General features: G+C 36.1%; 3 protein-coding genes across 3 annotated transcripts; 2 read left to right on the top strand and 1 right to left on the bottom strand.

The window, feature by feature from the left end:
- The first annotated feature begins 553 nt into the window (after nucleotides 1–553).
- Nucleotides 554–4579, top strand: LOC131610017 (uncharacterized). Its single transcript, XM_058881868.1, has 8 exons — nucleotides 554–1111; nucleotides 1280–1414; nucleotides 1705–1896; nucleotides 2277–2338; nucleotides 2443–2612; nucleotides 3356–3504; nucleotides 3614–3757; nucleotides 3982–4579. Exons 1-8 carry the CDS (start codon nucleotides 767–769, stop codon nucleotides 4156–4158), a joined length of 1374 nt encoding a protein of 457 aa, XP_058737851.1. The 5' UTR covers nucleotides 554–766; the 3' UTR covers nucleotides 4159–4579.
- Nucleotides 4580–5627: 1048 nt separating this feature from the next.
- On the top strand, nucleotides 5628–8515 carry LOC131614675 (PKS-NRPS hybrid synthetase cheA-like). Its single transcript, XM_058886235.1, has 5 exons — nucleotides 5628–5631; nucleotides 5798–6441; nucleotides 6529–7043; nucleotides 7122–8286; nucleotides 8357–8515. Exons 1-5 carry the CDS (start codon nucleotides 5628–5630, stop codon nucleotides 8513–8515), a joined length of 2487 nt encoding a protein of 828 aa, XP_058742218.1.
- A 167-nt stretch (nucleotides 8516–8682) lies between these two features.
- LOC131614674 (protein MAIN-LIKE 1-like) lies at nucleotides 8683–10734 on the bottom strand. The gene is made up of 4 exons (XM_058886233.1): nucleotides 10704–10734; nucleotides 10269–10465; nucleotides 9514–10191; nucleotides 8683–9402 (listed from the first exon to the last, which is right to left on the bottom strand). Exons 1-4 carry the CDS (start codon nucleotides 10732–10734, stop codon nucleotides 8683–8685), a joined length of 1626 nt encoding a protein of 541 aa, XP_058742216.1.
- Nucleotides 10735–13809: the final 3075 nt, after the last annotated feature.

Raw genomic sequence — 13809 nt, 5'->3', positions numbered from 1 at the left:
TTGTTACACGAAGTACCTTCAATCAATAGATTGATTTCCAATTTTTAGGCATCCTTCATAAAGTTTGCAATAAAATTAAAACAATAAATAAACGATACTTTTGAGATTCACTAAGATTCATGTTTATAATATTGGAATATAAATCTAAACCTAACAAGGGTTTTGAATTCTAAATAAGAGTTAGGCCCATTAGGGGCTAAATGATCTATTACAAAATTAATCGTTAAATCGCGCATTAAAAACCCATTGTCAATGGTTAGGCTACAATATTCTACTTGTTTGACCGACTGAAAGTCTGTACTGGGTTCCAACTTCCAAGTCGAATATTTAAGTAGCAAGTATGTTTCTTAGCTTTCCAACACATGAACATAAGTTTTAATCGAACAATCGCAATCCGAGATATGACATGTAGAGTGAGACAAGGAAAATATTTGGTTAAATTTAAAAACTACCTAATAAAATCACTAGCCAAATTAAAATCTACACTATGTAAACAAGTGAAGAGACACCTATTATGCAAGATAAGTTCTCAAAAACATCCAATAAAATGCTATAAAAATAAAAGTGTGTTAAATGCATTGATGAACAAGATGTGAAGGAGTTAAATAAAATCCCTTCATTCTTACTCTACCTAGGCTAGATCTTATGCTAAGTGGAGCAAATTATCAACGGTGGAAACGTGAAAAAGGGGATTACATTAGCATTAGCATCTCTAATAAAGACATTTTGCGATCCATTTGGTTGCTAGTGACAAAGGAACTAAGCAATGAGGAGGCGATCGTACAAGAAAGAGTTAGGCTGCATAGCCTGCAAAGAATTGGGCGAACTCGGAGCCGGAAAACCCGGTTGGGTTGTCGACAACCCCAACCTCCTCTCCGCCATCGACACCCACTCTATCCTCCTCGCCAACCGCTCCACCATCCTCCTCCTCTCATGGTCCGATTCCCACCAAATTCCACTCAGAATCCGACCCGAATTGTCCCCCATCGATGCCGAATTCATCTCCGCCGTCGAATGGTTGGTCTTCGACGATATCCGCGTCATCGTCGCCGGTACCTCATCTGGCTATTTGCTCATTTACTCCTTGCGAGCCGAATTGATTCATAAGCAGGTAATCAAATTCAATTTCTCTTCTCTTCTATAAGATTATCATTTTCATCTATCTTACAAATAAGTACAATTTTGCAATATTGCTCTAAAGGGGCTAGGTTATGCTATTTCAATTTTGTATCAAAATCAATGATATGTCTTATATAATGTATCGATTTGATCTTGTTAGATGATTTATCCTGGACGAGTTTTGAAGTTAAGAGTTCGTGGAACAAAGAAAGACTTGATTCAAGATAGTTCATCAGAAGAGTTTTGTCTCATTATGCCCGGTGTGATTGCCCGGTTTGATAGCTCTGTTGTTCAGGTAACACTGTTTTTCTGTATCCACGGCTTGAACATAAGGACATGTTTAGTTTGATAAACTGTTTTGTTTTCATTTTTAATGTTTTTAAAATTATCCACTGTTTCCTATTTTTTGCTCAAACCGAAGTCATAATCCTTGGCGTGAAATTGTAAAAATATGGATAACTTTACTTTATCCTGTAAAATAAGATGTTGCATTGACATGGATCTGAAACTTATAGTTTACATGTTGGATTAGGGTAGTTGATTATGAATCTAATAGTAGGCTTAGTTTGCAATGTTGGAATGCAGAATATGCTGCAGAAGTGGTTTGAAGAAGCCCATCCTCAATTTCGGAATCAAAAGCAAAAGAACCAAGATTCAGAGGATTCTGAAAATGCTCAAGTAAAATTACCTTTCCAGTTGTGGAATATTGGTAAGTATGGTACTTGCGCCGATGCAGCCATTACTGGCATAATGCCTCCCCCGCTGATGGAACATCAGGTAAAATATTTTAAATAATAATAATCATGTTATGATTTCTATAGTTACATTTGTTTGTATAACTTTTCATGAATTGTAAAAAATAGAAAAAAAGTAATTTGATGAAAATGTAACAACCTATTTTCTATACATGTAGGATTTATGAAGGCACTTGTTTTTTCTTTCATATAGGGGAATCATGTATTGTCTTAACCCTTAATGGGGTATTATGTTTCGTGCTTTTCCTTGATTTTTTGGTATGACTTGCTTTTCTCAGTTTCACCATGTCCTACTATGATTTTTGTCTGTGAGAATGATTGTGGCCTTGTGAACCTTAGATTATGGAAAATTTCTGATATTATTTCTGGTATTTGAGTTCAGCTGCTTTTATTGTTGGGCAGTCGAGTCAACGTTATTATTGTGCAGTGGCTGTTGGAGACGATGCTGTGATTTCAGCTTATAGGTACTTGGAGCATTATTCGGCTATCTTTACTAATATATATGCTCAGAAGTCTTTTTATTGGCGTAGTATTTATATTCATTGAGTTTTGTTTGATCCTTTGGAAGATTTTCTGAGGACAAAGGCAGGTCTTTAGTGGGAGCTATCTTGTCTAAAGTTGTACCTGCAACATTTTCCACTATAGCTTCATTTTCTAAATTGATTTGGCGGAGTGAAAAAACTTCTCCACAAAAATCGCCAAAGAAATCAGAGGAGAAGCCTCAACCATTTGCTCGAGGTAAGAGTAACACTCATAACAGGGCTTGCCTTTTTCATTATAATACACAGATACCTGCCGATAATTTTGCATATGCCAAGTAAAGGAAACACAAATTATATAGTGTCATGTTAAGTAGGATTAATTTATCCTATCGGAAAGGTGGTGCTATCCTTTTTTTTTTAATTAGAAAAAAGAAAAGAACCATCACCCTACATAGGTAGCCAGCTCAGTTGGTGAGCTAAGGGAGGTTGAAGGAGTTTTAAGCAGAAGGTCCCAGATTTGATCCCCAAAACTAAAATAACGACGAATTACTAACATTTGCTGCCTATCGAAAAAACAAAAACTACCGCAAGTTTAGACTTGGCAAAAGTCATAGGATGAGAAAGTCTTAAACAGAGGAAAGAAATGAGAAACTCTCATCTGCTTGAAATCTCCTATATGGATAGACTGAATTTCTCTAGCTTAAAATGGAGATGAATTTTTTAATGTTTGTTAGAAAATATGGTTTTCACGAATAATGCCTCCTTTGACATGTATAAACGTTTTAAGTGATTCATAAAAGCTCATTATGAGTGTCTTTTAAATGAAAAATCATGAACACTTGCTAAAAACCATCAAACAATGAGAGAAGCTCATTATTGCATTTCTACTGGAAGAAAACTATCTACTAAAAAAATGAAGAGCCATGTGCACCATTTTTGCTGCATCATTTCTAAATTTAAATCCAATTACTTGACTTTTGTTTTCATGTATCAATGCAGCTTCACCCCTGACATGTATAAAGGATCATCCTAGGAAAGGTGAAAAACTTACCTTATCACCAAGTGGTACATTGGCTGCTATAACCGATTCACTTGGTCGCATATTGCTGCTAGACACTCAAGCACTTGTGGTGGTGCGCCTTTGGAAGGTTTTTTTTTGAACTTTTCGGTCCTGAGTCTCTGACTTCCCCCTCCTGCAAAAAAACTCAGTAAAACAACCATTGTACTTCCTAAATATGGAATTTGGTATTTTCGCAGGGATATAGGGATGCCTGCTGTTTATTCATGGAGATGTTGGTAAATAAAGATACAGCCTCATCAAGCTCCACTTATTATGAACCAATGAAAAGTGATTACTGCTTGTGTTTGGCTATTCACGCTCCCAGAAAAGGAATTATTGAGGTATGACTTTTATCTAACTTTAGGTTTCTTCCTCAAAAGCCACCCAAAGCCTTTACTGCAGTTTTGCAATTAAAAATATGCAACTAGAGAATAGTATGAAATTTACTTCTCCTATTTCTTGTTAGTGTGACATTGACACACTTGAACTTCTTTCATTACTGTGCACAATAGAGCAAAACTGGTTTCTTTTAATATTGTTTAATTAATTGATAATGTCCTTTCAGATATGGCAAATGAGAACTGGACCACGTCTAAGAACAATTTCATGTGCAAAAGGTAGCAAAATGTTGCAACCCTCCTACAGGTTTGGTGCATCAATGTCTTCTCCATATGTCCCTCTAGAAGTTTTCTTGTTAAATGGGGACTCCGGTCAAATATCAGTTTTAAATCGGAACTTGTAGCCTTGATAGGTTTTGATATATTTTTCTCTGCGAGACCAAACACGGACTAGGGAAATCATTCTGATTCACGCTGTAATGAATTTCAACCATTGATGTGCGATTGGATGGTACAAATATCAATCTTAATTGTAGGCAGTAAAATGGTCCCGAACGCCAATTTAAAATATGGACGGCTCAGATCTGCCGTAACAGCAGGAAATCACGTTCATATCAAACATTTGTATATCTTAGAAAAAAAAGTGAAATTATCTGTGCTTGATGGATGGTCCACACCCGTGGACACTGTTTTAAAGCTTTTGTTATGCCGGAAAGATAAGATTCTGCATTAAGATCAAATGTGTGGGTTCAATTGAACCTATAACCTTTTAAGGTTCCATGGTAACAATTCAATATCAAACCTTATGTAGCAGCATATTTTTAATAGTCCTATTTTTTTTATTGGTGATTCTGTTTGATTTTATCCTCTAATATAAATTTGTTTGATCTCAGGACAAACTTCAAAAACAGACTCCTCATTTTGAATGAAGTAACTGTAGATTTTGAAATTCAATGTTGGTTTTTCGCGGTATTTCAAAATAGCTAAATTATTTGATTTTGAATTTCTCGTAACTTTTTTTGTTCCAAGTGAACTAGCCGAAAATACATGATACTCAGATATATTAGGAAAGGGCCAAACTAGCCGAAAATACAGGATACTCCTTGACACAAGGGATAACACCTAATCAAGTACGAGAGCCAACCGACTTCCCAATGCCTACTAAACTATGAGCATCAATATTTGCATCCCTCCCTAGAAACATAACAGTAGATAAAATAAAACTACGCAAAGAACGTCAATCCATAACAATAGGATCAATGTCCGACACTAACAATAGGATCAATGTCCGACACTGAAACCACGCCATTAATACAATCGACCACGGATCAAGGTCCGACACTGAAACCACGCCATTAACACAATCGACCACGCCAAGAGTAACCGACTGGAGAACCACTTTATCTAGCTTAAAGTCACTAGCAAGCTGCAGCCCCCACCAAATTCCAAGAGCTTTCGCCGTTCCCGGTGCAACAAAGCTTGTTAGCCTCTGAGTAGCAGCCAGCAAAACTTCTGCATTAGAACCGATCCGTAGAAACCAACTTACAGCTGTCTAATTCAATGGAAGAGAGCCACACATCTTTAGCAACCAGCATGTGGCAAGGAACAGACTTGTTAAACACCAATGAGTTTCTAGGAAAATTATACCCCGTACCCCTACGTTTATCCCAATACCCCGACAATTTTTTAAAAATTCCAATTTAATCCTTTTTTACTTTTTACTTTTAATTTTTATTTTTTATTTTTTCATTGTTACTGTTTGTACGGACGGTAAGGAGAGACGTGGAGATTGTTACGTTGTCTGAACCGGATAACCAAACATACAGTTTTTCGGTTTTTTTTTTTCAACTTTCATCAACCGGATATCCCAGGGATGGGTATTCCGGTTTGTTTTGTTTCAACTTTTCCCAACCGGATATCCCCTTTGTGGGTATTCCGGTTCTTGTTTTTTTTAATTTTTTTTCGTTTTTTTTAAATTACTTTAATTTTAATTTTTTAATTTTTTTAATTATATATTAAACTAAATTAATTATATATATTTAGGTGTGGATCCTCCTTTGAAAAAATGCGATGTAACTCAAACATGTGTGGATACAACTGATGTTTTTGTAACTGGTCAAAAATTTGCTACAAGAGAAGAGGCGATAAGTTGGATTAAGGACGTTGGAATCAGGAATAAAGTGACAGTTATAATAGCTCGTTCAGATATCAAAACAGGCAAGCGAGGAAGAAGTGATAAATTAATATTTGGTTGTGATAGAGGTGGAAAATACAAAAAAACAGATAGCGAAACCCAAAGTGCTAGTAAGAGATGTGGTTGTCCTTTCAAAATTAGGTCAACATCGTCGAAAGATGGTTCTGGATGGAAGATCGATGTAAAATGCGGAGTACACAACCACGGCTTACCTGATAGATTTGAAGGCCATGCTTTCGTAAGTCGACTAAATACAGATGATAAGCAACATATTGTTGATTTGACAAAACGCCATGTTCCACCAAGACACATATTATTGTCATTGCAAGAGCGTGACCCGGAGAATGTCACTCGGATCACGCAAATATACAAACATAAGAGTAAGATACAAAAAGACATAAGGGGTCCTAGAACAGAAATGCAACAATTGCTCAAGTTGGTTGAAGAATCAGGTTATGTTTACTGGAGTAGGAAAAAGGATGAGTCAGAAGTTGTGAGAGATATTTTTTGGGCACATCCAGAATCAGTGAAGTTGTTGAATATGTTTCCTATTGTATTGATTATGGACTGCACATACAAGACAAACAAGTACACGCAACCGTTGTTTGAAATAGTTGGTATGACATCAACTAAATTAACATTTGCTGTTGCATTTGCCTATATGGAATATGAGCAGACAGAGACTTTTTGTTGGGTATTGGATAAGTTGAAACAGTTGTTTATCAAGCAGGATAATTGTCCTCAAGTAATCTTGACTGATAGAGATCTTGCTTTAATGAAAGCCATTGAAACAATATTTCCAAAGACAGCTAATTTGCTTTGCCGATTTCACATCAACAAAAACGTGAAATCAAGGTGTAAGGAACATGTTGTGGATGATATGCGAGAAACAGTGGAGAAAATGTGGTTTGAACTGATAAAGGCTAGTGATGAGATGGAGTACCATCAACGGTTGAAACAACTTGAGGATGCATGTGTTGACTCCAAAGGTTTTATTGATTATGTGAATGACACATGGTTGACACCGCACAGACATCGATTTTTCGAAGCATGGATCAATCAAGTGTTACATTTGGGAAACACAACAACAAATAGGTATGTTTATGTGATTTTATCGACATTGTTTCTTTATATTAATATTACAGATAATTAGTTGTTTTGTTTTATTTAAAGGGTGGAGTCTGCGCATTGGAAACTTAAGAAAATGTTAGAGAATAGCTTAGGTGATTTATGCAAATGTTGGGAGGCTATGAATGACAATATCAAGATACAAGTGGGCAACATTAGAGCTTCATTTCAGAAGAGTTTTTATGAAGTTGAGCATGCACATACTAGTCCTTTTTATTCAAATTTGCGTGGTTCAGTATCAAGAGCTGCATTGAGGCAGATTGCTGAAGAGTGGTTGAGGATTGACATGGTGGGTACCGATACGCAAAAGTGCGGATGTACTCATAGAAAAGTATATGGGTTACCATGTGCTTGTGAGTTAGGGAGATATACATTGAGTGGTGATGCGATACCAATTGAGGCTATTCATATTCATTGGAGGAAACTAAGTATGGAAGGAAATCAAGATATAGATGCAGATGATGGATCAGAAATAGACATGACAAATGCAATCGATGAAATTTGGAAAATGTGGAGGTCATTAGATGTTGTCGGAAAAAGAGCATTAAAAAGCAGAGTGTGTGCGATTGCTTATCCAACTACAACAAAGATGTGTCCACCGCCTGAAAAAATTAAAACCAAAGGAGGGGTTAAGAAAAAAGGGAAGAGACCTGTGGGATATGATGTTTATCGTGATCCTTCTGGATATGAGTATGTTGATCAATCACATTTGAGTTCTCAAAAATCTTCAAAGAGGTTATATTCACAACTATCCCAAACCTCAAAAAATAGAGAATTTGATAAATACATTGTACAATTTCCAGATTACATCAGACCATTTATTGATGACATTGTTGATGTAAGAGATGATGGAAATTGTGGTTTTAGAGCCATTGCATCTTTGCATGGTTATGGCACAGATGGATGGTCAATGGTTCGTCGGGATTTGGAGAAAGAAATTATAGGTCCTAGAAGCAAGTTGTATGAGGATTTATTTGGTCAACGCCTTCCAACAGTGAGATCATCGTTGGTGATAGAAACTTTAGGTCAACAACCACCAAATAAATGGATGATGTTACCTGAGTTGGGCTATGTAATAGCTAATCGGTATAACGTTGTTCTCGTCTCTTTAGGTCACCTTAGTTTGAGTTACTTTCCTATGACGAGTGCACATTCACCTAATGCATCCATTTACTGTATCGGCTTTGTCAATGGAAATCATTGGGTTCAGGTAATTAGAAACACATTTTTGGTACATTCAATCCCTATTCGTGTTTTTCTGATATTTATTTTGTGTGCAGGTAAACATGAATGAAGGATTTACGTTGCCACCTGTCACAACTGATTGGACGAAATATCGCACAAAAGATGCAACTTCTTGGATGGTAGGATTTGCCGGGCGGTTACAACATTGGCAACGGCTAATGCCTATACTACCAAAATATGTCAGCTTAGATTGATTTTATGATATTACAACATTAGTACTATTGGATTTTAATATGTTGCCAAATGGATTATAAATAATTAATCTCAAACTATAAGTCTTATAATAATACAGACGTCTACAAGTCTCATAACAATACATAAGTCTCAAACTAAAACATAAATATAAACATAAAATGTGACATCAATCAGACTCATGGTCATAAGTAATTGGACCTTCACTAGGTAATGGTCCGCCCTGTACAAGTCTGAGTGCTCTAAATATCTCCAGAAACTGTTCGTCTTCAGGAACAGCCTGATGACGCTGTAAGTAATGATGAAGCTCATGAGATATATATGATAATCTCGGGTCTGACGGTCCTTCGTCATAGACAGGCACTGGTACCTCCATCGGCTGATCACCTCTTGGTGCTCTCAATATAGGATGTGACACCGTATAATACCACGCCAAATAATCATCGTCTGTCTCATATGGTATGGTGGCAAACGCAGCTGGGGGATCATCGTGGGATCGGGTCACCTGCAACACACTCTGCCTATATGTAGCCCACTCAACATCCACATCAAGTGTGTCTACATTAGGAGGAGCAGTCGGTATGTACTGTCTGTATCCAAACTGACGCAAGCATCTATCAGGTAAATATAGAACTACAGTACCAAACCACTTCAAACCACCCCGATACAAACAGATATCATCAAAAGGACGGTGCACCCGATGATCCTCAAAAGGGCGCCAGACAATATCGTGAGGAGTCAACTGATCTAACACAGCTCGGATGTCAGCCACTTTTTGCGTCCCCTGCCTATATTCCCATTTCATCGCCCTAGCCATCGGACTATCAATGCCAAATAACCCAGAAGTACCTCTCTTTCCAACAGTTGGAAAGTACTCATGAATCCAACACTGAAACAAAAGTAAAAGTTACTATTATAAATTAAACTAAATTATAATAAACTAAATTAAACTAAAATATTAGATATTAAGTATAATTAAATAATAAGTAAAATTTTAAACCTGAAGAAGAGAGGCATAACCGCCAAGCTGCTTGCATGAATAAAATGAGGCATCCCCTAAGTATCTGTACAGAGTAACCAGTGCAGCTGCCCCCCAGCAATAGCTTCCACAAGTATCCAAATCTCTCAAAAGTGGAAGATATTTTGCCTCGACAAGAGTAAAAGTCTTGTCGGCAAGAATGGTACAACCTAATAGTAACATCATGTATGCTCTCATAGTGCCTGTAAAGTTATTCGCAGCTCTTTGTTGCTCAAAAACTTGCTTCAACCAATCCAATTTATAGTAAGGACCCCTTACAGCAGAAGCCTCTGTAGTTGCATCACTTAGCGAAACACCAAACAAGTCAACAGCTAGATGGATAGCATCATAATCGGTGACAACAACATCGGGGTCAACCAGCTGGCCCCTAATCGGTACATGAAGAAGACAAGAAACATCGTCTAGCGTGATGGTCATCTCGCCGAACGGCATATGAAATGACGATGTTTCAGGATGCCATCTCTCAACAAAAGCAGATAATAGATGCGTATCTACCCTCGACAAACTAGTATGCTGCAAAGATGAAAGGCCAGATGCAACTAACCAATTTTCCATCTCCCTTGGGAGCATTGCCGGAACCCATCCTATTAATTTGCTGCCATGTGCAGCAACCTTTAAGGTCGGCTTTGGTCGTCTCTCCTGAAAATAATTTGTAATATATGTTAATATATAAGTACATGTAATTTAAAAAAACATTTAAGAAAATATTTACGTACCTCGCCCAACCATAAATGACATGCAACGTGCCTCTGATATCTAACCAATAATGATGTATCAGTAGGTCCTCCGGGAAATGCCGGATGCTGCGGACCAACCTCAGGAGCAGCTCCCTGCTGTCCCTCGCCATCAGCCTCTCGACGTTGTCTTCCTCTTTGACGCATTCCGTCGATCGTACCTCCTCTTCTTCGAACCACTAAAAAATAAAAAATAAAATAGTTAACAATTAAATAAAATGTTATTAAAAATAATATATGATATTAAAAACAAAAAAAAAACTAAAAAAAAAAAACTAAAAAAAAAAAAAGGAACCGGATACCCAAAGGCTGGGTTATCCGGCCGAGGTCTAGAAGAACCGGAAACCCCCTTGTTGGGTTATCCGACTGAGACAAAATGAATCGGAAACCCCATCATTGGGTTATCCGGCTATATACGTAAGAAAACAAACAGAACCGGAAACCCCATAGCTGGGTTATCCGGCTGAGAATTTTAAAAAAAAAACTTACTTTTTCAATGAATGCTTAACCGGAACTCACGAGGCTGGGTTATCCGGTTTTTGGTCAAAAAATTTCCCTCTTCAGAACCACTGTGCAAACGTGAAAATGAGTAAAAAAGTGAAAAATTTGGTAATTTTCACTATTTATACAGGGGTAAATTTGTCTGAAATTTTTTTGGGTAGGGGTATTGGGATAAAAGTTGGGGTACAGGGTATAATTTTCAGTTTCTAGCTTTCCACACCTTCCAAAGCCCAACAACTATCCACTTCAACATAGCCCGAAAGTGTATATCCATACTATTGGAAGAGTGAGTTCTGAAGTGTAGCTCTGGACAAATTTCAGATAGTGTTTTTTTTTTATAATTTTTTTTAATTTTAAAAGTTCTTGATTTATAAATCATCAACTTATTTACAAATAAACGTCGTTGCCAGGAGTTAAACCCTGGACCAACGACACCCTTAACTCAACTAGCAAGTGCCAATTGAGCAACCCCACCCACCCTCAATTAGATATTAAGTTTGTGACTATTATGAATAAAATCTAATTTGACAGATTAGTTTTATTCAAAAGATATGGATTAGTCAAAATAGAAGCACACAAGAGTTAGTTTGAAATTGCACTTCCAGATTTAACTTTTTCAAGTGTACGGAAATACACTTTCGAATTATTTTTTGTTAAAATGTAGATGATTCACTTATGAAGTGCTATGGTGTGGATATTTTTTGTGCGTGCGGAAGTGTAATTTTGAATTTTAGGAGCATTATTGATTTTTAATCGGGATGGGCGAGTATCATAAAGGTACGAATAACATTGCCCTTTGCATTTTCTAGATCTTACGAGCCTGTAGCTTGATGACAACCTTGCTATAGGCCCATATGCACATTTGTGACATTCTTGTTGATAAATTGGCAGATGGAAACATGTCAACCAAAATTAGGGAAATGCCTTTTCCACCATATAGGGTGCCCCTCACAACTTTAAAATTCCAAAAATAACCTTCATGTGTCCACTATATAGCTTTTCTAATCGATTGTCATAACGTGCTAACCGATTGAGCTTAAATAGCTCAATCACCTTGGTGCATGTTAGAAATTCTGTTGGATTTTTGACTTTTTTGCACTCCATTTGTCATTTTTTGCACCCCTTTGTTATAAAAATACTAAAATACTCATTTTATGGGTTAGAAAATAATTTATTTTTAGATGAAAAAAAAAATTAAATTAATTATTTTACGGGTTTTATCATAATTTCATGATTATTTTCAATCTTAATATAACATATACCTCTTTTATCAAGAATTCTTGATAAATATTTCCCTAAAAGAGAACCACCAAAGGTGTATCCTCCTCTACACATCATTGGATGCGATTGTTGGTAAAATCCACAAAACGGATAAGTCCATTACAAACATATCCATTCAATTGATTATTAAGGATCATAAACTTTGAGATATTCTCAAATACTTTGATTTGATCACTACGGTTGATATTTGCCATCATCGTTCATCCTCGGGTCAAAAACTTCATAAATATTGCCATCATCGTTTATCCTCAGATTAGAGACTTCAAACTATTGCTTTCCACAACTTTACTAATAATCGTCAAATATCCAAGCTGCAAAGCATACCTGCAAAACACTAAGTTTTCACCTTTGGTACCCATATATTCTTGGGCCCAAGTGCATTAGTCACAAAGAATCTAAGGTTGTTGCATTTATACATTTTCAACTTATCTAAACAAAAGGGCTTTAGGCGTCTTATCCTCTTATAGTGATTGCATTCATAAACATGATGCTTCTTTTCTATATTGCTTATGTATTTCCTAGATTTTCTGTATTTCTTAAAAGCTACCCGATTTTTGTTTATGGAAAACTTCTGACTAGATAAAATTAAGTCATAATTCCTTTTTCCGTCGGTGAACTTTCCTAGAGCTTCATGTAGATCAATTACTTCTTTTATAAGGGAGTCACAACGCTTGCGTTCTTCTTTTGAATTTCTGAGCTTAGTTATCTCTATTTTGAAAGAATCATTGATTTCCTTAAGATATCTTAGAGATTCCTTAATACCGAGGGTATGCTCTCTCAATTTATCATTTTCTACCACTAATTGACCACTCATTATGAACAATTATGCATAAGATGGTTTGATACTTAGAATGTAATTTCTCTCGTAGGATGCCTTTAATCATATTTCATCTTCTTAGTTGGAAGAAGATTATTTCATATTTCTCCTTGAGGTTGATGTCTCTCCTCTTCTTTTTTCGTTCGAGTATTGAAGAAACTTCTTCTTCTTCTTTGTCATTCCTTGAACAAGAGAGTCCTTCATTTGATATTGAATCTTCTGAGGATTGTTGACATACTTAGTATGTTCTTTAGAAGGATTGCACACAAGTTGTATGACAGGAGTATAATGAGGATGATGATTCTTCAGTTTGGATCCCCTCATCTTTAAGTAATGAAACTAGTTCATTCAACTTCTCTATAATTTCCTTCTTCTTTGGCCTTTTCTGTAATTCATGAAGACTCCCATCTTTTGATTTAAAAGTTGAATTAATCTTCCAATTCTTAATTCTTATATATTTGTTAGTGATACAATTTTCAACATAATTTCCAATATTTCTAAATTTAGAAAAACATCTATGAGAGATATCTTTATCTACTCCCCCTTTGTGTGCTTATCTTCTCTTGTTCGATACTTGGAGAAACTCCATATATCATTACAAGAGTATCCGACATTTCCTTGATGGTATTGCGAAGATGAACATAGTTAAATTTGCTATCATCAAGAGACATTATTACAAAGCTCTTAGTTTTAAAATTCATCTCAAACATTCTCTTTTCCTCTTCGGTCTAAAGGGAATCGAGTTTATCTACTATTTCATCATTTACTTGACGAGTAAGGATAAACGAATCACTAATTAGTGTTTCCCATAATTCATAATTTAAGATTTTAAGAAAAATTCTAAACCTAGCTTGCCATATATAAAATCTATTATCATTGAAAAATGGTGGTGTGTTTAGAAAAGATTTCTTGTCGGAAGTCATC

Source organism: Vicia villosa, linkage group LG6 (genome assembly GCF_029867415.1).
Source record: "Vicia villosa cultivar HV-30 ecotype Madison, WI linkage group LG6, Vvil1.0, whole genome shotgun sequence".
NCBI classification, from domain to species: domain Eukaryota; kingdom Viridiplantae; phylum Streptophyta; class Magnoliopsida; order Fabales; family Fabaceae; genus Vicia; species Vicia villosa.
Note: the sequence above shows the minus strand (reverse complement) of the source record. Positions and strands in the feature narration are given on the sequence as shown.